General features: G+C 38.5%; 1 protein-coding gene across 7 annotated transcripts in view; it reads right to left on the bottom strand.

Moving 5' to 3' along the window:
* The window catches only part of WDR7 (WD repeat domain 7), a 106,775-nt gene that overhangs the window by 75,678 nt on the left and 5,121 nt on the right, over nt 1–25,976 (bottom strand). For 4 of the 7 annotated variants that reach the window (XM_015887228.3, XM_015887227.3, XM_085529335.1 and 1 more), the window contains exons 2-17: nt 21,501–21,672; nt 20,675–20,781; nt 18,990–19,068; nt 18,516–18,690; nt 17,101–17,177; nt 15,142–15,261; nt 14,807–14,952; nt 14,178–14,280; nt 13,201–13,342; nt 12,428–12,676; nt 10,775–10,995; nt 9,142–9,337; nt 8,250–8,464; nt 4,871–5,640; nt 4,249–4,337; nt 1,198–1,287 (exon numbers count right to left, since the gene is read on the bottom strand). In XM_015887228.3, the coding sequence (XP_015742714.1) occupies nt 1,198–1,287; nt 4,249–4,337; nt 4,871–5,640; nt 8,250–8,464; nt 9,142–9,337; nt 10,775–10,995; nt 12,428–12,676; nt 13,201–13,342; nt 14,178–14,280; nt 14,807–14,952; nt 15,142–15,261; nt 17,101–17,177; nt 18,516–18,690; nt 18,990–19,068; nt 20,675–20,781; nt 21,501–21,659 (2,938 nt within the window). In that variant the 5' untranslated portion in view covers nt 21,660–21,672. Of the gene's footprint in view, nt 1–1,197; nt 1,288–4,248; nt 4,338–4,870; nt 5,641–8,249; nt 8,465–9,141; nt 9,338–10,774; nt 10,996–12,427; nt 12,677–13,200; nt 13,343–14,177; nt 14,281–14,806; nt 14,953–15,141; nt 15,262–17,100; nt 17,178–18,515; nt 18,691–18,989; nt 19,069–20,674; nt 20,782–21,500; nt 21,673–25,976 lie in introns of those variants that run through there. The other 3 variants (XM_085529334.1, XM_085529333.1, XM_085529337.1) reach the window with 2 other exon arrangements.

Genomic DNA, 25,976 nt, shown 5'->3' with positions numbered 1-25,976 from the left:
ACATCAAAGCACACATTTGTCCACTAACCCCACTCTTCCTATCTAAGCCTGCTTCACATGGGAAGCCTGCAGTATTATTTAGTTAAAAGCAGTAGAGAGGAATATATCAACCTCAAACAATACAGATCCTAAAACTATTGTAATGTACACAGTGCTCTTAGTATTATGATCTGCTTTCACTTGAGAAGCATGAGAAGTATTTTCAGTGAGGATACAGACCAAAGAACCATAGAATGGCCTGGGCTGGAAAGGACCATAATGCTCATCCAGTTTCAACCCCCTGCTGTGTGCGCAGGGTTGTCAACCAGCAGACCAGGCTGCCCAGAGCCACATCAAGCCTGGATCTCCACTTTTAATTTGTCAGCAATGGTGAACACAAAAATCTCAGTATGCTAAATACCAAAGCTTTTCATGATGCTTCAAGGAAATTAATTAATACCTGAAATTCCTACAACAAAGCACAAATTTATGGCTTAGCAATACAGCATCAAAGCAAAGGTTTAAAACAGTTTCCCTGACGTGATACAGGTGCTTTGGGTTACTTTGGTCTGTATTAGGCTCTTTGTGCGTGTGCACCAATCTTTAGGGCAGAAAGTCATTCATCAGAATGGAGGGGGAAAAAAAATTAAACACAAACCCCAAGTAGTCTAATCAAGCAGTTCTTGTCTTCATGAGCACTACTATTCAGATTTAAGTGATGTGAAGCTCATTTTGGCTCATTTTCATATATAAAGCATCACAAAAGGTTTAGCCCCCTGATTTGTGCCACAGGCAGTCCCAGAAGCTCCCCCAGATCCAGATGGAGCTGAGCCTTCACACCAAGGGGCAGCAGCTGTACCCACATGGAAGTAAAGCAGTGGGACACAAACAGTGCATGGTGTGGCTTCAGTCACTCATGTTCTTCCTACTTAAAAAAGGTTCGTTATCTTGTCAAAAAGCAACAGTAAAACCAGGCACAGTCTGAAATCCAACCTTTGACAAGGTCACTGAGAACTGAACTTTGGAAGAAAGTCCTGGACAGACAAACCACATCTGTACACTCTCTAACAGCAAACTATGTAAAAATAAACTCATTACCTCTGTCTCTTGAAAAGAAAAATACCTCTGTACAACAAATTAAAGTCACATCGTAACAATGATAAGGAACATTAGTTGAAAGTAAAAGACAAATAGATAGAAAAAAATGAGGAAAGATACCTTCATTTACTAAGAAACAGGTATGTAAAGGAGGAGCAGTGTCAGAGCCAGAGTGACCAGCTTCAGTGCTAGAAGAAACAGCAGGAGCAACTTGCAGAGGAAAGAAGAAGAAATAAAGAGGAAAAAAAAAAAAAGAGGAAAGTGAGGATAGCAGCTTCTGAAAAACAGATTAGTATCACCAAAGAATGAAAAACAAAACTGTGATAATACTAAACTTAAAAAAACAAAAAACTTCTAGGCTTTACGAGAAGCGGAGTGTCAGTGAGAAGAAAACATGCAGCTACAGAAAAACAGTTTCACTAACATAACTCTACTGGGGGCTCACTTCAGCAACATCGTTGACTGCGCATTTCAAAGCAGGAGTTTTGCTTCTGTTTCTGGGTTTCTTCCCATATCAAGACAGATTTAGGATCTGTACTGCTCATTACAACCAAACAACAACCCAGAAACGATCCCTTCCAAACCTGGGCTGTCCCACCTGTTCATCTAAAAAGCCACAGAACATATTGCTGATGATTATTTTAAATATAGTTCCATTTTAAATCTCACCCTGTTCAAAACAAGCTTGATCTTAAACCAGAGAAAGGTCTGAATACATGAATCAGACGGATGTAAGGCATCCAGGGTAACACTACAGGCAAGCTGACAGGAAAGCATGTGCTCCAAGCAGCAGCTGTGGTGTATTTACTTTGTAAACTGTGTGATTTCTTGGCAAATGCAATTTAAAATCAGTTCTAAACATTATACTTCCATAATGCTCATTGTTGAACTTTATCTCACATGAAAAGACGTGCAGACACTATTGCATACACATGCTACAACCAGAGGTCAATGTGGAGATTTAGAGGTCCCTATCTGACACTTCCTTCCTGCTGAGAAATTACCATATGTCATGCACAAGCATCTTCAAATTAATCCCCCTCTTTTATTTCGTTGCAGAACAACAATGGGTTCAAGCTCCTGAACAGATTAAGCATTGTCTTCTGTTTGCTTTTCATGCAGTGAACTTCTATTGTCACTGGAGGACATCTGCATCAGGGACACTTTGCCATGCCTTCCACATGAATGCAGCACGATGGCACGTGTACATTGACAGCATGAGCAGCAGAAGTCACTTCACAACAAAAACTGGTTTCAGCAGATGTATAAAAGAAGCTGTTTGATTTATGGGGGGAAAAAAAAAAAAAACACCTAAAATTTGTGTTGTTTTTTTTTATTGTTTTGTTTGTTTCTCAAAACAAAACTGAAGACTTTGAAATTTCTCCCTGTTATTGTTCTGTCTGCAACAGACAATAATTGTAACAGTCACTGTGATAGAAGCAGCTGGCCCAACAGCAGAGTAGCACAGAGATGTGCCGAGCTCAGGGCAAATACAGGTCAAATAGATGGACATCCAGCATGTCATACTATGCATTAATCGTATCTATACTAATTGATTTTTAAGAAGCACTGGTAATTTATGAGCAGCAAGACGCTGTAAGTAGTACACAGTGGGATGTAATCGTATGACCTAAGGGTACCACTCAAACTCTTCCTCCAGGAGCATTCAAGTCATGCTGCCAAACACAGGCAAAACACCCCAAAACATCACAGTTTAGGAACAACAGAATTTCTCTATACTTCTGACATTGCGTATAATTTCTATTTTTATCAGTTATTTCTGATGAAGTTAAAAATATTTCCACTGTATGTCCTACATTATATACGCCTACCACCATAATGAGCACAGCTGTTTCAAAAGAAAATCAACACCCTTTTCGTTCTGGAAATAATAACTGCAATATAACTGTACACTTGAAAACAAAAGCATATGCTCTCCATGACAAACATGCTTTTTCTGGCATTGAATCTGCCCAGGAGATACCAACTCCAGAAAACACTGGCCTCTCAAGTACACAACTTCCAAAGAAGCCCTACTGCGCTGTTTTTGTATGTTTGTTTGTTTGTTTTAATTTTCACTTTTTTGTTATTGACTGCGACCTCTCTATTTCTGTAGCATCCTTACATGAAAAGGAAAGCCTGATACATATCACTCCTGAAACTGGCTTCCTCCTTCAAAATACAGATGAAAACAGCACAAGAATACAAACACAAGCACCCCTGACAAGCAAGTTTCCTCTTTGGATATACATTTCCTCACTTCTGAATGCAAATGATGAAAATCACAATTGATATGTCAGTCACCTGTTGTGCTTACCAGCTTTCTAAAACAAGAGTAGTTTCATTGTTTAAAGATATATGTAAGGAAATATACAAAGGATATTCAAAACACAAAACATAAATATCCATAAAATGCCACAATAACAAAGCATTAATCTTCTTTATTTTTTTTTTCCAACTGTAATTTCATAAGAAATCACATGAGCAGACACTGCCTGTGTCCCCAGCAACTGCAGCAAACATCTCACTGCTCCTGAGTTCTGCACTCAAGTTAAAAAGGCTATGCCATGTTGTCACAGATTTACTTGAGGAACTGAAGTCCAATCTTACGTACAACCTTCTTTATATCATATGTTGCTCTGTGTTTTATATCTAACCATTGTACTCATGAAATAAAAGAGAATACAGACTCCTAAAGGGTCCAGTATCATCCACTGCCATCTTTCTTAACTACAGATAACAGAAACAGCAGTGGTGATAGAAGAAGTGTTACAAAAAATTCTTCCTCCTTTTAAAATGGAAGAGGAAATATTTATGTGTTTACATGTGTTCTACCTTTATACATAAACATACAGTTTATATGTATGATAAACATTTTTCTGTTACTCTGTATAAAACTGCTTTATAGATGGTGAATGCCTTATGGATACCTCAACATCTGAAGGCTAGGGAGCACCAAACTATTCTTTATCAAGGAATGACTCCACATCAGTATTAGAACTTTAAATTGATTCTTAATCATTACAACTGTTATCTAGAATATAACACTACCTTTGTATCTTGTGTAGAAGCTAGTAATGTTTTTATCGCACGACAATAACACAATGACTTTAGCATACAGAACTGAAAAGACATACGAAATTACTCTAAATGAATTCTGAAGATTTCTACCTTGCTTAATTTGTCCCTGGGCTGCATGACTTGCCATAGACGGAGGTGCCTTCATTTTTGACATTTCAGGAGTGCCTGGTCTGGGTGGCCTGGAGGAGAGGAGAGAACATACAGAAGGAAAAAGAGAAAAGGGGAGAAAAATGATTATTTGCTAAGATCCCACACCTAAACAAACTTTGAAAGGCAATCAGTAAAGAATAGTTACGTTGACATCAAAGTATCTCATTTACAATTCCTCGCTTACTTGGTTATGCGCGTTTGTATGTTTAGATTTGCCTAGAATCTGACCTACTCCTTAATATATTTAAATCCTATAAATATTAAAAAGAAGGACAGGAATGGGCTTTCAGCCCTGTACTACATTAGCGCTGACGTTAACGCATCATATTAACATCAGCCTACACCATATTAACATTGTAACATCTGCAACCTGATTAAAAGCAATAACATTATCTTGACATTAAAAAAAAAATACTATTGCCATGAAAGAAGAAACACATTGGTTGGCTGGGTACTTAAAGTTTTCATGGCCACTTGATACACCAAACTCCAGGGTGAAATTAAACAAAATTACATAGCATATTTGAACAGAGACTCTGAGTAGAAGTCTGAATAGAAGTACCTGGTGGGGCCTTTCTTCATGTGGTCTCCAATAAAGGTTGCATTGGTCATGCTCATCAGTGTGTTTGCCAGTGATATGACAGAGAGGAGATGCTGGGTGGTGACAGCACGCGACACACCATATGTTCCCTTTCCCAATCCTTCTGTAATAGACATCTTCCTGCCCAACTCCACGCCATCATAAGATTGTTTGCCTACAGGTTGATTGTAGCCAGGAAGCATCAGAGACATGTGGCCTCCTCTAGACAGAAGGCCAAAGGACACTGAGCAGTGTGGCTTAAGCATCCCAAGACGATCAAGACAAAGCTCATCTAGAACAGAATTCAAGCCCCAGGCATGAAGACAGGACATAAAAAGCTTTGCTGTATCCATGGTTAGGTTGTATTCTAGTAGAGTTAACGGTTTGGATTTGCTAGAACGATATTCTGGGTCAGTGTCTTCTCTCCTCTGTCTCATTGATTCTTCATCCTCATCTTCATCATCAAGAAGATGTTCTTTTATGTTTTCTTTGATGGTTTCCTTAACCTGCTGGAAGAGGACAGCTGCTCGCTTACCAGTCAAGAAGGAGCCTCCCTTGTCAGACCCACCAGAGGCCTTCTGTAAATTCTCTGGAGATATGAGGGCACTGTTGGGTCTTGAGGCCTCTTCGGTCAGCAGCTGAATTATCAGTGCTTCCACATCAAAGAAGAGCACATGTATATCTGGATCTGTCAAGTTAGTCTTTATAGCTTGAACCATCAGAGAGTTATGTGAATATTTAGGTAAATTCCCCTACAAAAGAAAAAAAAAATTGAAATTGTCACTGGATAATTATCCTTATACCTTTTTTTGTGTATTGGACATATACATCAACCCATCATTTACTTTAAATCTCAGGTACTTTCTCCAAGATAGTAAATACTTCTAGTCCTACAACTACTTGGATACTGTCAGTTTCATACAGGATTTCAATGACAGGTGTCTGAAATCAGAAATGATGTACATATATTATTTTTCTCTTATAACTGTAAAGATCCTCAAGATGATGTTAGCACAAAGGAATATTATATTCACCATCTCATGTTCACTGATTGTTTCAGGGTATGAAGTTAGCTTAGTTATTTAATTATTATTTAGTTATTTAATTCTCAATTCACAGACTTTGGGATACAAAAGCACTCTGCTTTTCCTGTTGCTACTACACCTTTGCACTCTACAGAGATACCTGTATATTCAGATCTCTGAATATTTGTTTCTAAATGAGATTGCTTATTATAGAAAAATCTTCAGAGGAAAAACTGACCCCTTCAAATAAACACGTGAGCTTTAGGATTGGAAATGCACCTGCCTGAAAGGCTCAGCTACCTTGGTAAGCAGAAAAAGAACCTCTCTATGCTTCATAGCAAGAAGCCCAGAGGGAAAAAAGAAGTATTCCTTATATATCACAAAAACCTAGTTAATTTCTTTGAATGTAATGTAGGAAACTTTTTACACAAGGTCTCTGGAAATGAAGTAAACAATAAAATTAGAAGTAAAATAATCAAACTCCTTTGGTTATTAATCCTCACTGCCCTGTGGGACGGAACACATTTTGCAGTGGTATGCCCCATTTCTCTGCAGGCAGCAGTACCTTCATGTTAGTGTCTCCTGCGCACAAAACACAAGCAGCTGCACTGCACACACAAGCACAACATTAATAACTGACACTGACAGTCATACTGTATTCAGCAGGAATACTGTGCACAAATCTGAGCACACGTTGTTCTAAAGAACGCCCTCTGTAAGTGACAGCTCTTTTCCAAGCAGAATAGAAGACAGGAGAAAAACTAAAATGAAATAAAACACGTGAAACTGGAAGCAGCTCTCTGCTGCTCCCTGGTGGCCACAGTTCAGCCTACCAGAACATCACGAGCACAGTTGGAAAGAAGAAAAACAAAAGGAAAAAATGAAGCTTTTTTTTTTTTTCCCCCTAGGCCTTCAGTAACATTTTTGAGTAGCCCTGCATTATAAGGCTAATCAAATTCAATAGCTTTAAAGTCTACTCTGATGGGAAAAATGATGAATTGCAGCATTTTGGAATCAGAATATTTTTTTTTATTGATTCAGAGTCACTGTGACAGTCACAGCAATGCTAAGCGTGGTGATCTCTAATCCCAGCCTCTGCTCAAATCAGGACCTAACAGAGCAAACTATTCAGGGCAGGAACAGCTTCTTCTCTAGTGTACAACTCAGAGGCTATTTTTCCAGTTTCCTGAATATTCCTTCCAATATAATGAAATTTGCTCTCACACAAAAGCAATGAAAACAATATCTTGCTTGTGATTATTCCAATTTAACAAATTCACCATTGTGATCCCTAAATGTCTTTATCAGTGAAATAAAATATCACAAGAATCATAGCTTTCCTAGCAGAGGCAAGGGATAATAACCATCTTGCTTACTACAAACCTATGCCTATCCATGCTTTATCTTGCTACTCCAATAAACAAACTCAAAAAATAAAACCCTTCTCTCTCATCTAGCTGCACCTGGCAGTCAGTGGTAGTCAGAAAGGTGATCCCTGGTGGATTTCCCTTGGAAAGGTCCTTAACTTCTGGCACAGACAAGTATTAAGAGAAATCCTTAGTGAGCAAAGATCAGCAAGAGAAATCCCAGCAGTTCTTTCAGCATACATTTTTCATAATGTGATTAGCCCTCCATCAACCTTTAGCTTCTTACGTTTGCTTCTGTAGACATAATTCTTTTCCCCTGCAGACCAGGAAAAAACTATTCCTGCTAATGGATTTAATATGGTCACGAGTGAAATCTAACATTAGTCTCTTGTCTGGAGATTTTAATCCCAGGCATAAAGAAGACTGAAATAATAAAACACAGATATCACAGGGTTCTGAAAACACTAAGCTATTTACTTGTTGTCAGAATATTCTTTTGCTTGTCTTGATTTTTTTTTTAAATACCTAAACTGTCCTCTCACGTGCAATACCAAAGACAACATTTACAGAAGCATCTGAACTCAGTCTTACTTGTTCTTAACAGACACTGAGATATTAACATATTAAACACACGATGACATGACAACTGCATAGACCCACACTTAACAAGAGTGGTATTTTCCACCTCAAAAGGGCAGTAACGCACTTACGGCAAAACACTTTAATTTCTTTCATGAGCCACAATTATGAAAGAAATTATTAAAAGTTTTGAGGTTATAAAGATAAGCCAGATAAACTGACTTAAGGTCTTTTCAAACCTTAGTGATCCTACGAATGCAGGACCCAACCAAGGCCAGGCAGATCAACTTTAGATCTTTCTATTAAAATGTCAGAGTGGCTTGGTTAAGATTTGTTCAGTTAAAACAATGAAGACTGGTTCAGATGCAGCACTGTTGGAACACGGCTTACCTTGTCAGAAGCCTCAGAAGCCAGCAGGTTGGTGGCCAAGGTCTGCAGCTTCTGGTGTGCCACATTCTTCAGGGCAGCCAGGCTGCGTCGTGTCATGGCCTGCTTCAGGTTGACGGCAGGGTGGCTTAGGGAGTCCACAGCTGCAGGCAATGCCTCATCACAAGCATTCAGGATTTCAACTGCTGTTATTCCCATCACACATCTGTCCAGAGCACCTGCAAGCATTGTAATAAACAGCAGGTTAAGCAAAAACAATGAGGAACACCCCAAAAATCACAGAAAATGGGATGCAATGTGCAGTTTTCAGAGGTGTTAACAGCTAGTTTTAGAAGTCATATTTTTTTCCTTGAGTGAATTAATTTGTTACAAGGTAGTTACATACAGCACATACATTTTTTCCTCACTTTCTCCCTTTCAAGAAGGACATTTCTTAAAATCAAGCTTGCAATTTCATGCCTTGTTGCCCATCCTGTTAATGCACATTCTCACTATTATCAGTCCCTTTAATAATGAAGGAAAACAAACTCCAGACAAACAAAAAGAATTTATCGCTATTCTTCATTTTACAGTGGAAGCTACTAATGATATTAAAGGTGCTGCACTTCTACACCAAGCTTTCAAGTAAACTGAGCAAGCACACATGCTGACAAACTGACAAATGGGAAAGTACGCACAAAGAAGATGGCCAAAGCAAGTTATGCTTCTCCAAAACCAAGCAAGTCATTTTAAATACTGAAATATGTATTTAACGAAAGTTTATCTAATCTACAAACTTTGAGAACAAGGGGAGGGAGAGATAAAGTGTGAAAAAAATTAACACCTCTCTCAGATGCAACTCACACGGATTACTAAGCATTAAGAGAATGCATCAAACATCTGACTGTAACCATACCAGTGTCCATTTGCCAGACATACACGGACCCATCAGAGCATCCCACTACCAGGTAGTCATCAGAAGGCCTCCACTTGATCACTTGAATAGGGAAGAGGTGGCGGGATGCCAGCATGATGCATTTCTTCTCACGCAGACTAAGGAGACCTACAGAGTGATCACTGGCCACGGAGCAAATACAGTGTTGGACTCTTGCCTTTAAAACAAACAAACAAAGACAGATTAATCCTAATGGAGGCAGTTTGCTTTTAATACTCTCATCTCCACTGGATCAAGCATAATGGTTAACAACATATTTTATAAGAAGAATGCAGGGAAATAAATATACAGCAGAATCCCACCGGACCAAACACTCCAGGAGCAAACAACTCACACCTGTATAGTCAATGGCTCTCAGACAAGCCTGTCACCTCTGCAGAGCTACGTGGTACTGCCACCTTGAAAAGATGTTCTGCACTGAATCAAAAACTGTTCAGTGCAGCCACTCGCTTATGTATTTGTTTGCTCTTAAAATGTTACCAGCAGAAACATTTCAATTTTCCACAAAAGGCTAATTATTTTCTATCTATGTTTTACAAATGTTTAAAATCTGAATAGGAAGCAACTGTGAAGTTGTTTATTTATCTGGAAAAAAAAAAAAAAAAAAGAATCTAGTCACCTGACAAAGAAAAATACACAATACTTACTCTCAAACCTCATCACATTTATACAATATTGCTTTTTTTATTCTACAGGCTGGAATATTTTCCCTAACACTGATAAGTGACCCTTAGTAAAACAGGGGAAAAAAAAGAAAGGCCGGGCACTGTGATCCATGAGACAGAACGTACAGATCCCAGGCACACACTTTATGAATACTCCAACAGGTGAAGTAACTCCAAAAGAACTACTCCATAAACAACTTGAATAGCTTTATATTTTCTTCCAACTCTTTCTAGACTTGGAGTATATGTAAATATATCAGTTTAAAAATCAAAACTTTACATCTATATTTAGTTTACATTAATGTATTAAGACACAAATGTTTTCAAAGGTACATCCAAGGAAGATGAGCATTTCAGCAGAGAGAGGCAGTGCAGTGGTATAGGAAAACATAGGAATAGAAGTGAGGAAAACAAAGAGTAACAATGTTCAAAGAGAATAAGGGAACAGGAAGGGAAGAAAAAAATAAGGAAACAAAAAGCAAATAAATGCTCTTAAACAAAAAAAGTGAAACAACGACTTTGATGTAAATCAGTGTAATCACATGCATTAAACTCTTCCTACTCATCCAAATTATGAAAAATAAAATTTCACTCAATCTACAGGCCAACCTAGTGTGGCTTGCCTCAAACCTCATCAGAGAAATAAGTTCACTTCATCCCCTCCCACTTTTAATGCTGTATGGCATTAAAACATGATGTATTTTTTCTACTATTTTTAGTTATTTCTATAGCTAAATCACAATGTGAGCACAACCAAAATTAACAGAATAATTACATTATTTTTAAATGCCTGTAAGGATCACACTTGTGCTGAGAGCAAGAGCTTTGGTATTTCACACTGCATTCATATTCTTAAGAAGGATTTAAGGGGCTGTAGCATTTATGGGAACTGTATGACAGGTTATCAGAACATATTATTTAAAACTTACACTACAGTTTTCTGGTGGAACTAGAAGCTGTGTAATTTCTCCACCATGTACACAGAAGATATGTTTCATCTCTCCAGAAAATATATCCCATATGATGACTGAGAAATCCACACCACCTGAGATCAAATACCTTTGATCATAACGAGAAGAAACCTGATGAGGATACAGTAAGCAAGTAATTTTGTTTCGATGACCTCTGAGAGTCCGGTGAGGTGGCCAACCTGAGAAATGGGGTAAGGTCAGAGTCAGGGGGTGAGAAAAGAGGAAAAGAGGGAAAATAAACATTTTTAATTTTGATACAACAATAAACAAATCAGATCACTACCTGTGATTTAAAAAAAAAAAGTACATATACTACATTTTTGTCCCATGTTTTTAAAGAATTTGACCTTGCCATGCTCTAAAATATTCATAACATTGGTTTTTGTTTTAACTTCATATAGACTTGATGGCTACTCGATCTCACAATTTTCAGCTGTCTTAAAAGAACCTCCCTCCTAAAATAATTCCATCAGAAACAAAAATACAAAACAAACAAAACCACCACACTCCACAAAGGTCTGGAAAAATAAAAGAACACCAAGCTTTACCCACTCAAACATTGATTTATCTACAGATATAATCAAAAGAGAGCAGCATCAGGGAAAAATGCATGATCTTATTTAGCAATGGCCACAGCAGAGCCTGAGCAGAACAGGCACAAATGACAAATTCAAATTTAGAAGGAAAACAACTTCTGTGAACACAATGCAGGAACAATGAGTCCTGTTTACTGAGATCAAAGAGACAGGTTAAAATCCATTGTCACTGTAACCTTTCAACCGATGAAAAATGAGTTTTGAAAACTGCCTTTTCAGCTGGCAAATTTAACAAAAGGAGGTCAGTAAGTAAATACCAGAGTCAAGCACTCTATGTAATATATATGACACAGTTGAACTTTCTTACGGTAACTAAGCTTTCTAGCAAGAACTGCAAATCCTACATAGAAAACATACAAGCACTTCCACATAAGTGTAAGAATCATCAACAGTCATGTGCAGAATAATGCATCAACTTAAGAGAACTCACATTTAAAAATAATCATTTGTATAAATGAAATCACATAAATGACAACCTGATATATATATATTTGTATACTTGAAAAACATTCGCACATCATTTCCAGTTGCCAGCATTTACTAAAAATCCTGGACTCAAATTTTTTTTCAGAAACTTTAAGACTATGAAAATATGAAAGCAAGATTGTCTGGCATCAAAAAGTACAACAGCAGGACAATGTATCACATGCACTAACTACACCAGACACTAGGAGAAATTCTCATTTAAATGTGTCATTTTTCCAAGGAGATCTTCACAGGCACCTCAGTACTCAGCTGAATGACTGCCCATCTGTGCTACAGCACCTCAGAAACCCAGAAGAAACATGTTACCCCCTCCAGTGAAGAAGCCCTCCTTCAAAAATACATTTAGACTACCCACAGTTTTACTTAGCTTCCTCATCACAACGTAATACCAGAGTTATGAAGAATATAGCTATATGATTCCTATCTTTACTGCTCTCTTTGTAAGATTATTTAATATCTCAGTGTATCTAATACGTGAAAAAGCACACACTGTAGTGCTGTTGTGCGTTTCAAAACCTGATTAGCATACCTCTCCTAAGCATATGCTCTCCTTGCAAAAGCTGAACTATAGCAGTCTGGGTTGCTGGCACGATAACAATGCTTCCATCTTCCCGACCACAAACCAGCCGCCCATGGGCTGGAATGTACACACTGGCTGTAACCTTAAGTGGTTCCTTGATGTTTGGAATTAAGCTTAGTTGGTCTATAATTCCAGCTGGGCGAGGAGTAAGTTTATCAAAAGCTTCCTGGAGGGATATTGAAGTTGTTGTTTGCAGTCCTGTTAGAACAGAAAGAAAAAATAATAATAATAATTGAAGAACCAAAACAGGAATGGTTTTATTAACAGATTTCAAAGTTACAACTGTTACTGTGTTACAACACCTTTTTCAAAGTAAGAGAGACGTTTTGGAAATCAATTCACTGGCTACCGGGGAGGGGGGGGGGGGGGAAAGCTACACAAGAAAGCAATACGTGAGAGACAAGAAAAGCATATGATTTAAGCTACAAGAAGTTATTACATAGGCAGACAGCACATGGGACTTCCAGACATCATGGCTGGAATTTTTGGGGGAAAAAGCAATTAAAAAGTAATAACTGAAAGGTGTCCAATGTAAGATTTTGATCATATATTAAAAACTTCATGTTACTAGAGCTCTAACAAGAGGCTAGCAATTAAAAGTACAACAGAAGAGCTTCATGCATTTGTAGGAAAAGCAGCAGTGCTTTATCCAGAAACAAAACACACACAAAAAAACAGAGATACTCATAAACAGACCTAGCAAAAGACGCTGTTATACCTACCTTTTGCACCATCTTCTTGTTCCAGAGTATCAGGTATGCTCCAAATGCACAGCCTCCCTGAAGAGTCTCCTTGGATCAGCAGATTAGAGAAAAATTCCCTATGTCCATAGAAGAATCGGGTGACTGGGGGGCATATCAGTAACTGGTGAAAAGAAAACAAATTTGAGAAACTTCGGACATGGGCAATCTATGCACAAATCTGAATATTTACTTATCTCACAGAATCTACTATGTATTTTAGAAGGCAGAACAAAAACCAACTGCTCTATGCTTTACCATTTTTCTAGTAGGAAGGGCAAACATAGCAATATAAATCAGACAGAAACTGTGGTTACTTGTAAAACAAATCAGGTCTAAGGGAAATAAATTTTTTAAAATACATACACATCCTAAATATATGTTTTTGTTTAAAATATATGCTCAAATTTGGCAACAGTTTAAATAATTAAGATAAAAAAAAAAGGATTCCTACAATAGTTTGGCAATAGTATTTGTAAATCAGACAGTTACTTATACTCATAGCACAACACATGATAAGGCACATCACATAACAGCCTAGAAATGTATTAGATATAGCAGATGCAGTTCACAATGCAATATGAAAAACAAAGCACAGATCAACAAGGATTTTAGCCAGAATTGGCATTTATTCATGCTGGGAAAATCTAAGCTTTTCCAATTCAGAATCACAACATCAGGCACTTATAAATGACAAACACTTAGCATATGAGAACTGAAGAGTCACTTGACCACAGACTCATCTCCGCATTTACTTGAGAACTAATAAGAATGAAAACAGATACAAAACAGAAAGGAAATGGCATCCATTTTTCTCCCAAATGCCTACTTATCTTAAAGGTCTTAAAGTATCTTAAAGGTCTACATTGTAAAGAGAAAAGAAACTGTCAATACATACACATATTTCAATACTCTAAAGGAGTGTTTTCCATAAAGGAAAACACAAAAATGTATTTTACCTGTTTATCTGCTCTGTCCAATACACTGTACAATAAGGGAGGAATTAAGTTTTCTACTGCTTTCCCCACATCTCTACGAAACAAGTCACTGGCTGGAAGACAGCTGAATTTATGAACAAAAAGAAAAGATTAAAATTCCTTGTGACAAGACTGATCACTGTGTCATTAGCTAACTACATGAAATGCTACATTCTTAAGCAAAAACAACATCCAAGCCCTTAAATGCTATATTTTTCAATTGCTAATTACCATTGCAGACCACTGCTATAATCACTGCTTAAGGAAGTATTTAAATGATATTCTGACTTGTTTAAAAGCAAAGCGTACTCCTTGCCATCACATATTCTCCAACAGCCACCATTAAGAAGTGAAAGACTTATCAAATTACTAGAAAACAGAGGGGCAACCATGGCTGAAACAACAGATCCTTGATGTGAGGTGACACACCAAGGAGAAATGCACTTTCAGGCATGCTTGTGAAATAATAGTTTCCATAACTTCCATATGATCTTGCAACATAATGCAAACCAAAGATACACAGTGTTTATTCAAAATTTTCCATCTCAAAAAAAAGAAAAATAAATAAAACAAAACAAAAAACAAAGAAGCAGTGCTTCATTGTTGAGTACCTGGCTGGTAATTTATATATGAAACTTTGACCATCTTCTGTCCACACAATCACTTTGTCAGCTGACACAAAGTCACCACCAGTCCAGGTCTGTTCATTCTCACTAGGGACTGAGCATAAAAGGGAATAATCTCCAGCATCAAAAACCTGAGAAGAAACAGAAAAGTCTATCAACTAACCACAGATTAAAATGTACATCCAGCAACTAATTTTGGTTTCAATAGAGACATACTAAGAGAACTGAGAACAACTTGCTCTGAATGTCTTACTGGCAATTTAATTACATCAGCTACTGTAGAGAGAATAAAACAGCTTTTGTTCAGCTGCCTTCCTTACCCTCCAGTATTTAGAGCACACTACCAACAACGACTGCTGGGTAAACGCACAGAAAGAAATGCTTTGACAGTTTTGACAATAAATAGGTTTTGATTCCTCTTCAAATACTGGTGTTGTATCCTAAAAGAAAAAGAAAAGAAAAAGAAAAATTAACATTAACTTCACACACATAATTTTAAATAAAATGCAAATAAACATAGCTGCATTACTTACTGCCCTAACAACTTCAAAAAAGGCATTTACACATAGTCTCAATGTTGCTCAAAGTGAGATGGTCAATGTTGCTGTGAATCCTAACTGAAACAAGAACTTTCATCTCAATTCTCCTGTTGCTACAATCTACCCCGAATGTCAGCTCTGTGATTAAGAAGTCAAGTCTCTCTGTAAGCAGCACATACACAGAGGTGCAGAAATAAGGAAGTGATAAAGAAACAGGACATCTTTCAGGAAGGTGGAACACTAGTGCAACTTCCCACCTTCCAAGTCTGGCCATGTCCTCCTGTTTTCTTGGGTCTATGCTGCTGCAGCCTGAGAAACATGCATTCTGGTACGTTTATGAAAGCTTCATTGAATCAACCAAAAGTGCGCAGGCTTCCATTAATAAAACAACAACAACAACAAAAGTCCAGAGGCAGAGACAATTAGGAGAGCCAGGTGGTTAAGGCTAAAGTTCTCACAAGTCCCAGATTACAATTCCTTACTCTGTTCCAAATCTCTCTGGCAAGATGCTATCTTCCTGAAATTATATTTCTCCATCTTAAAAAATGAGGAAAAAACATGCTGTCCTCCACTGGAACGTCTACTGAAATGGTCAGACAGTGTGTCAGTAACCAGCCCCTGAAACTGACAGCCTCTTCACAGGAAAGCATGCATATGGCAATCAGATAACAAGATGACACCCGGCTGATTTTTTTTTCTTTGCTAAAAGTGAACTCGGAACATGACAGAAAACGTGATGGAAAAGGGACTAGGCAGTTTCATAAGATGCCAGATGGCAGACTTCTAAAGAGAAAACAGGCCTTCTATTATTCTTCATATCTGTGAGAGCATGCAGCATTCTCCTTTGTGACTTCAGCCTAGTGAACACCTCATCTTTTGCTGGACAGATTAAGATGTGCTATTTAGTGTGATCGCCCTCCACGGATTACCTGGCTTCTGAGCAGCCAGCTAAAACTAAGTAGATTCAGCTCAACTCTTCCTTTCTTTCGAGGTTCCCACTATCCCAAATAGCCTACATTGTGATAAACTCCTGCTAGCTATGTCTTTGTGTTTCTTACTTATATACTCTCCACCACTCACCGCTTTACTTTCTTAACATAACTGTTAAATGTGATGCTAGCTAAACTGTGATCAGTTGCATGCTAGATGTTTTCAGAAATGGCTGAAGAGCAAATGCTTTCATCAATCTCAAAATTCTGAAACAAAAAACATTAATAATGGCTTTGTCATCCTTTGGCAGGATTATAAGCAAGGAATTCCATTACACTGGTCTCCCAGCCTAATTCAGACTTGGTTGCTTTTCTGTTATAAATGGTCCTGAAATATAAAAACTGAACTAGTTTATTTATGCATCATAATGTTATTTTTCTTCACAGTTGCTAAACAAGTGTAATATTCTGTGTCTTTAACTTAAGATGTTTCTCTACCCTGTTCATTCTCACGAAAAGTTTGTTAAATCTCCCTCATGAGTTTTACTGATCAGTACATAGGAAAGCAGGAATTACCAGTAAGACTGATCTGTACATAGTTAATAATGAACAATGAAAAGTATTATGCTCTCTCGTTAGTAAGCCTTTCAGACACCTTCATATCTCACTTCTTATTTAGATCTTACATCTTCATCAGAACAGAGCTCCGGGAAAAAAAAGAATCTGGATATCAACAGCTGACAGTACTACATCCTCCTACATCCTCTAAGACTTCTGGGGCACACCTGTAATACAAAAGGCCTTTGCTTACCTGCATGCGATTAACTTCAGATGTTATTATCCATACTTTCAGGATGCCAGTCACTGAAACTGCTACAACAGTATCCTCTGAGGTTAAAAAAAAAAAAAAAAAAAAAAAGCTGGTAAGTACAAGAACGTCTTCATATTGTTATATGTCATGTGTATCTGAGTACAAACACCTCTGACAATACTTCAACACTGAAGTTTATCAAAACCATCTTGAAATATTTGCTTTAAAATCAAATGCTTGTTTTGCAAAATGGCATGCCAGAAGCACATGTACACAAATGTGAAACCACTAAATCTGTGCAAGTCTTAAAACTGCAGAAAGCAAGCGCTCCTAATGAGTATCTAGGGCTCAAAATCCATAGAGGCAGATGAGGAGAAGAGCAGAAAACCACAAACTCCAAATCCACATCCTGTGCCAAACATTCTAGAAATTCCTGTTTCCACCAGGTAAGTCTAGTGTAGAATAAAATTCCATCAAGCCAAGGGGCAAGCTCTTGATTACAAAATATAGAAATGATTACAAAACAAGAAACAATATTAGTCCAGACAATACTTAAAAACAGAATTCACTTCCAGCTGTTCCAGAAACTTTGATGTTGTGGGACAGTGATTTAGCTTTCCCACACCAAGATTTTAAATGTATTTTCTGCAATAACAACTTCAAAGATGTTACAGCAGTGCTTTTTGTAAAGCCACTTATCAAAAGAAATACTCGTGGCATATACATATCTTGTCAAAATCATAATTTCTCATGTGCCAAATGATCCTGATGTACGCCACACATCACATTAGCTATGTAGATGACAGCCTTAGCATTTACAGAGTGCTTGCACCTCTTCCTTCAGTCTCATGCCAGTTTTCAGGCTCTTACTATCACAGTTCTCTCCTAAACTCTCAAAACTCACAGTGAAAACAAGTTGTTACCTCTCTTCACTCTAGCAAAATGTGCTTTTATTAAAAAATAAAAATTAAAAATTAAAATAAAAAAATAAAAATTTAAGATTTTTCCTGTCTTCCATTGGAACTCCTAAAGAATGTGAATCAATTTATCAATTTACCAGGTGAGCAACTTGTTGAGTGGATTTACCTATATTTTACGTTCAGCTCATGAAAAAGCATTTAAATTTAGCCAGAACTAAAAGCCTCATCTGATGAACAGTAACAGAAAGAATACCCACAACGTTACGTTTGTTTCCTGCTGTATTTTCAGAGACAGAAATAACTACACATCTGTTACTTATACAGAAAGTTAGGCCTTGGTACTACCCAAGATCATTTTTACCCCCCACATGGCAGAAAGAAGCAAGAAGTAACAGTCTGGATTCCTCTTGATTCCTCAGGCTCTTGGAAAAGCTGAAGAAAATGTATTCCCCTGCAGGGAGGCAAAGCCACAATCAGAGCAACAAAAAACTTTACCTTGTGTTCTGTTGGATTTAATGATAGTCATGGAGCTGATCCAATCAGGAGATATCTTTGATAGTAAAGAATAAAGAACTTCAAGGCTGGTAGCATCCACAACAAGAATTTCTGGGTAATGTCCATGGCATAACAGTCTCCCTTCACGCTGAGTCCCAACCATAAACTGGTAGAACTAAGTGGACATCATCGTAATACAGAAGTTACACTCTATGCAAGACATTGACTATTTCATTTTTTACCAAAATCAATATGACATAAATACACTATAGTGGCTACATACTCAGAAATTGCTGCTGGATTGTGATGAAGGAGTTTTTTGCAGAGGCTCCCACCCGCTGTTATTTCCTATTTCCAAATGCAGGGCACTTACTGATAAAGTGAATGTTTTCAGGCCCATTTTAATAACTTGGCTATAGTTATTCATGCTATTCAATGCCGAATAAGACCATCAAATCATACACAAATACAGACCTGTATGCCAGTGTGTGTGCAGGCTAGCTTCGTAAACTCTATGCATCTGCCATCATTCACATCCCACAGACACATCTCCCTAAAATACAAAAGGCAAATTACAACTTTATCCAAAGTACTTCAGTCTTCCAAGGATTTAAGAATTACTTACATCAGGATAAATTAAATGCTTATCATTGACTGTATGAACTGCATTTAGACAAATAAACCACAAAATCTACTTGAGCATCCAGCGCTATCTGAATCTGTGCAAGCTGTTCTTCCCTACAAAGACAAAATGAAATGAAAAAAGTACCACAGTACGTCATAAACAACCAATATTAAGTAAATGCAAGTAGGTAGCTGAGAATTTCTAATTTCTCTCACAACTATTTCAAGTCCCTGTGTACAACTACTGCACCCCTAAGGTATCCGAAGATTAGCTTGCCTTTTTCACATTTGTGAGGAAGAAAAATGTGTTACAGAAAACCAGAACTTCATCACTCAGCAGTGAACTCTGAATCTTTTTCAGAGATTCCAAGCTGATGACAAGTGGAAGCATCACCTGGAACTCTCCAGACTTATAAGACCAACTTGAAACCAAAGAAAAATCAACAAAAAAGGAATAACAGAAAATATTTTTCTGACTTGCCTGATAAGAAAACATTACAATTACCTCTAGAAATTAATTCTGATTTTAGAGAGCAAAATAAACCAAACTGTTTTCTGTACAGAATTTTACCCCTAAATTTTGACTTTCAAAATGTTATGCCTAAATTCAAGCAGAACAAAACCTGCCAGAGACTTTTCCCCTTTATATCAGATATATTTCACTAGGAAAACTTTTGTGTTCCTGTTCTAAACCCAAAAGAAAAGACTAATTAGCACTGAAATCACTACAAGTTGGAAATTCTAAGTTTTGACATGCTGTATTCGCAATATCCATGTTAAAAGATTGTCTAAACATATTCTCTGTCTTTTTTCCAGATAAAAAGAAACTATTTCACTTGTTTGGATATGTAACTGTCCTATACTTCTCCAACTGCACTTGTACAGGCAGAAAGTAAGAAAAAAAGGTGAAAGATAACCCCATCTTATTCAATGCAAGTCCAACAAATCAAGGCTATTCATTTTGACTGAACCTCTCTTCTCAGAAAGCTGTTCAATATTCCTGCTGAAAAAAGCAGTTACTTCAAATCCCAGAAACCTCTGGCCTTCCACAGTTGCTCTGTCAGAGTAACAAACTATGGCCCCCTTGCTGACACCTGGGATGTACTGTTCCAGTATAGGACAGTGAATACAAGAGCACAGTGACTGCACCCTCTCCATGCTGGGTTCAGCTCCCAAGGCTTGGGGCCAGCTCTGATAAGTAGCTATCTGGCTTTGAGCAGCTTGGTGGGAAAGCAGGGAGCTGTCTCAGCAGGGCTCCCCTTATCTCCAAAGGAAGCATTATGCTCAGGCTCTCATCCCCATCCCTTAGTACTCAGTCATGCCATGAATCCCAAATTATGACCAAATTCAGTACACCTGCAGTGGAGAAGTCCCATCATTTGGAATATCTATATACAGCAGACTAAGTAAAAAACACTGTGGGTCCTCATCCATTGGAATGAGAAGACATAGGTGCAAGCAACCTGATCTCTCCTCTACCTGCAACTTCCATTATTTAACAGATCTGCATATTAATAAATGCTCAGAGAACTCACCCACTCTCTGACGCACTCACTATGTACTGCTTCTCACTGGATGCGGAGGCTTTTGATAAACAAGTGATTGAGGCTGTGTGACCAAACAGCAGAGCTCTGGGGTTAATCTAGAATCAGGGAAACAAAATGAGAGAGAAGAATAACACAGTGTTACTTAACTAGAATTTCTGGGGATAACTCAGGTATTGAGAATTTTAGGTATTCAGTGCAACTCCTTCCTGAACTATGCTTCACATGCTTTACAACTTTTTACAGAAAAGGATTATTTCTCTAATATGTTCCACGATATTAAGGCTCCTTGACCCAAAGCAAATTACAAGATTATATTCACAATAGACACTCGCAGATTTCAACTCCAGGGCAGCCACTAATGTGTAATATAAAAGCCATATTTTTATAATAATTAATCTTTATCTAGACTTTTTTCCACTTACAGTTTTTACAGAAATCAGCAGATTAATAAAGTAGTAATCTTAAAAGACTCTCTAGATGCCGTCCTCTGATCTCTGGTTTTTACAAAGCTGCTCCACTTGAAAACAGTTTAGAAGAACTTCAGAAAAAGAGGAAATATTTATTTAAAATAAATTAGTGAAGGAGCAGTAACAGATTTCAAGACCAAACACTTCTCTTCCTATTGTGAAATATTTGCTACCGGAATTAAATAACGTGACGCTCAAGTCTTATCATGTGAAGTGATGAATAAGGGACAGATGAGCACAAAATGACCAGAGAGGATGCTGCAATACTGAACAATAAAATCACTTCAGCAACAAGGAAAAACACCTTAAGTGCAATCTGAACTCAAGTTTCACATACAGCATCTTACCTCTAAATCTGGAGCAACGTCCCAGAGACATATCTGGCCATCGTGGCAGCCAGTGATGATCATCGAGGCATCATCCATGAGCAGCAGTGTTGATATGCAGTGGGTGGGAGCCCTCTGGCCCCATAGGACAATGGGCAACACGAGGCTGTTCCCAGCCATCCTGCTTTCGCACCTGTCAATTTCATCAGTACACATTAGGTCTCAGTGGACATGCCAGCTCTTCAGCTGACACCCTCCTATCTCACAAGACAGTAAAAGATGAGTCTGAAGTGACCTTATGAACACTTTGTCCAAAAGAAACAGTCACTACAATATGCCACTTCTCAATTAAAATGCAGCATGCAACCATCTCTTCTCTCACTGAGGAGGATTTTCATCCTTACAGATGGACCAAATAGCATGTTCACACTGTTCTAAACCTTTCAGTCTCTGCTGCCTATGCCCTCATCTGCAACACTGGTAGCTAAAGGTGCACTCCTATAGCCTTTCATGGAGGGAAAGCTGTGAGAAAAGCTTCTTAAAGGGGGCAGGCAACAGAGGAAAAGGAACTGGAACATGCAACAGGTGACACAGCTGTGGGACAAGAGTCACTCCTAAAATTATCAACATTTAGAACTAACGAAAGCTGGAAAAAGGAAGTAAAGCAAGGGCAAAACACTTCTCAGTCTTCCACCACTGCCAGCCCTGAAATCCTAAAGAAGAACTGATAACACTCAGTAAGTTTGCAGATGACACCAAGTTGGGAGGTGGTGTTGATCTGCCCAAGTGTATGGAGGCCCTTCAGAGGAATCAAGACAAGCTGGATTAATGAGCTGAGGTTAACGGCATGAGATTCAACAAGGCCATGTGCTGGGTCCTGTACTTTGGCCACAACGACCCCATGCAGCGCTATAGGCTTGGGGTTGAGTGGCTGGATGACTGTGAAGAGGAAAGGGACCTGGGGGTGTTGGTCAATGCTTGGCTGAACATAAGCTGACAGTGTGCCCAGGTGGCCAAGAAGGCCAACAGCATCCTGGCCTGCATTAGAAATAGTGTGGCCAGCAGGAGCAGGGAGGTGATCATCCTCCTGTACTCAGCTCTGGTGAGGCCACATCTTGAGCACTGTGTTCAGTTTTGGGCCTGGAATGTGTCCAGAGAAGGGCAACAAAACTGGTGCAGGGTCTGGAGCACAAGTCTTATAAGGAACTGATGAGGGAACTGGGATTGTTTAGCGTGGAGAAGAGGAGGCTCAGGGGAGATCTCATTACACTCTACAACTTCCTGAAGAGAGGTTGTTGGCCTCTTCTGCCAGGCAACAATCGGGACCTGAGGAAATGGCCACAAGTTGTAGCAGAGGAGGTTTAGATTAGAAATAAGGAATAAATTATCTCAGAGAGTGGTCAGGCACTGGAATGGCCGCCCAGGGAGGTGGTGGAGTCGCTGGGGGAAGCTGCAGCACAGAACCCATGGACATGAGCAACAGCAAGGCCAATAAAAACCAGTTCTGAGATCAGCAGGAGATGTGAACACCAAACCAAGCCTGTTTCTGTTAGCAATACACAGGGTTTACCAAACACTTCAATGTTCCGACATAAGAATTCTTCCACTTCACAGTACTCGTTAAGAATCAACTGAAAAGCGGAGCAGATAGCCATCAAGCAGAACACTTATGTCAGATACGACCAACATTTCCCTTGTCTCTTACTCAGGATTCATACAGTGCTGCAGCAGTTGCTCAACTACCCCACAGAAAAACTTTGAGCTGCAGGAAGTTACTGAGAAATGAATGGGGGGAATTCAGTGTGCTAAATGAATGAAGGAGACTTTCCTGGTGTTCCCTAGCAGAGGTTTCTGCTCAGAACTTTGCACAGTTCAGATCACAGCAGAATTCCCCATTTAGAGGAGTGCAAATAAGGCAAAAGAATTTTATAAAGAAATACCTTAAATACACACTCTCCTGTCTTCATGTTGATATATATGCATTCATCCCACTGGCACGATCTTACAATACTGATGTTTGCTCGCAGACATACAAATCTTTTACAGCAGTTTAGAATATGGAGAAAACAATTCTGAATGATTACAAAGGGAAAAATAAGCAGAAGTCCCTCGAATGTGCACACTGCCAATGGCAACCCCCATACTTCTTTTTGACGCAGATGGCACTTATTTACCTTCTATTTCAAAAGTGTTTTTCTGCCACGCTACAAGGAGCTCAAAACAAATTACTGCTATCTCTCATCAGTATAAACATTACACCGAAATCTCTTCAAGCACATAGTTTTAGAGTAATTTGGATAAACACTGCCTCCATTTCTAATGCAAACGGTCCCTGTGGCAGGAGGAATGGAGCATAATAATACATACAGAAAAAGGGGGAAGGGAAGCAGCAAACAGCTGAATAACACAGCTCGGTGTTAGAGACCGCAGTGACAAGTAAAAACAGGGCTGAGCTTTGGAACAGAAGCCACCAGGCACGCTGGATGCACCAAGCCTCACACTTGTGAGAAGTCTGGGCTGCAGGATGGTTTTTCAGTAAATTCAAATGATGAAAACAGCAATAGCAGTCACTACAAAGTGCCATTTTATGCCCAATGTTTTCTTGTACCCGATGGGATCACAGTTATTAAAAACTGAGCCGTATTACTTAATAAATGAACACAGGCCAACAATCGAGCACACTCTCCATTCTGACACACTACCCTGAGATGAGTGTTTGTAACACATCCACATGGCTGTGAATGCAGCGCTGTTATGCAATGCTGGATCAATTGTTCCCTGTCTGGACGATCAGAACACAGAACCGTAAAATATTTTTCAGAAGGCATAAAGGATGCAGCGACCTTAATAAAGGCAGCGTACCTGTCAGCTGAGGAATTACAAAACCCCTGGATTAAATGTACTCGATTTACAGGGAAATGATAAAAAGAATTGAACAAGATCCTAAAACGAATATCATCCAGATGAATTACAAAGATGCAATCACAGAAATACAAAGTTAAATTTTACCACATTCTGTAATGAAATAAAACAGATGACACACTGGGAAAGGTGAGCTGAGACATACATTTCTGTTAATATGAAGTATTTAAAATACAGCGAAGGTACAACATTCTGCACCGAGTTTGCTTCAGCCAGCTACTGGAGCTCAGCAGCTGTGGGCTGGAAATACAGAACTACCAAGGTCAGTCCCGTAGCATCCAGTCTGTGCAGCCACCGTTCATGGCCAGGAGCTGCACTGCACTGCAGAACCCCTAATGCAACTTGTTGGCACTCGCTTCCACCGAGGTGCTTCTTTGCTGTTAGTTTACCCTACAAAACAACTTCTCAGTTGATAATAAGACAACCCATCAATAATTTTAGAACTGAAAAAGCCAGGAATAAAAATGCAGACAAGTAACACAGAGTCTCTTCCCATGCTTTTCATGGGAAATGATTTCCTATTGCTCACAGATCAGGGAATGCATCAGAATATTTCCATAAGTCATCTCTCTGATTGTCTCAGCAATGCAAACAACTGCACGCTGAGATAATAAAGGAGCTCCCCTATCAGGGTATACAATTATTTCATTAACTTCTGCACTAAGCTCAATGCTTTACTAAGTATTTCTATCTTAAAATTAAATAATAATAATAATAATAATAATAGACAGCAGTATAAATATGTACTTAAAATTCTGGATTTTCACAAGGATGTTATAGCAGCCACAAGTATTACCACATATAAGTAATCTAATATACCTCGTACCTTCCATGCAGACCAAAGTGAGAAAGCACTGCAAACATCAACAGCAAAACCATTTCCAAAGCCTTACAAATAATCACATTTCACAACTTTCATATAAAAGAGAGAAAGAGTTCTTAGAACTTCTAATACCAACCCCTGAGGGAGGGAGAGCAAAAAGAAAAGCTACCTCTTGCCTTCCAGTTTTTTATTATGGCATCGCAAAGCCTTCATTAAAACCTTCATTTTCAGGAAGTACCACAAACTCATCTCAACCAGCGCTGAATCCAGACTACAAAGAACAACAGTTCTCTACTGACACTGAGCACCAAATACATTCCCAGTAAAAACCAAAAGTCACTTAATGTCTGGAAACAATCAATATAGGATTTTTTTTTTTTTACATCAATGATGACAAACTGCAGTAACAAATAAACACAGTACCTATTGACAAATGGTCAAAAAGCATGCAGCGAACCACTGCAAATGAAACTCTGTGTTCTACTTATCTGTTCTGTTTTGCAGAAATAGGAACTGGAAATTCTAACTGGAAAATGAGCTGTAGACACCAAACTGCGTTCTTCCTCCTTAAAAGTCCTTCATACCACTTCCACAAGTGCCTTGATGCTCTTCTCCAAACGCACACAGAAAGAATGACTTTGTGTCATTCTGTGTGTATAGAAAGAAATAGGGTATTCCTTCACTTCCAAACTACCCCTCTCAGAGTCACAATGAATACACAGATGCAGAACAGTTGGAATAAGTAATCGATA

Source organism: Coturnix japonica, chromosome Z (genome assembly GCF_054131305.1).
Source record: "Coturnix japonica strain WE chromosome Z, WE-NBRP24, whole genome shotgun sequence".
Taxonomy (NCBI): Eukaryota; Metazoa; Chordata; class Aves; order Galliformes; family Phasianidae; genus Coturnix; species Coturnix japonica.
Note: the sequence above shows the minus strand (reverse complement) of the source record. Positions and strands in the feature narration are given on the sequence as shown.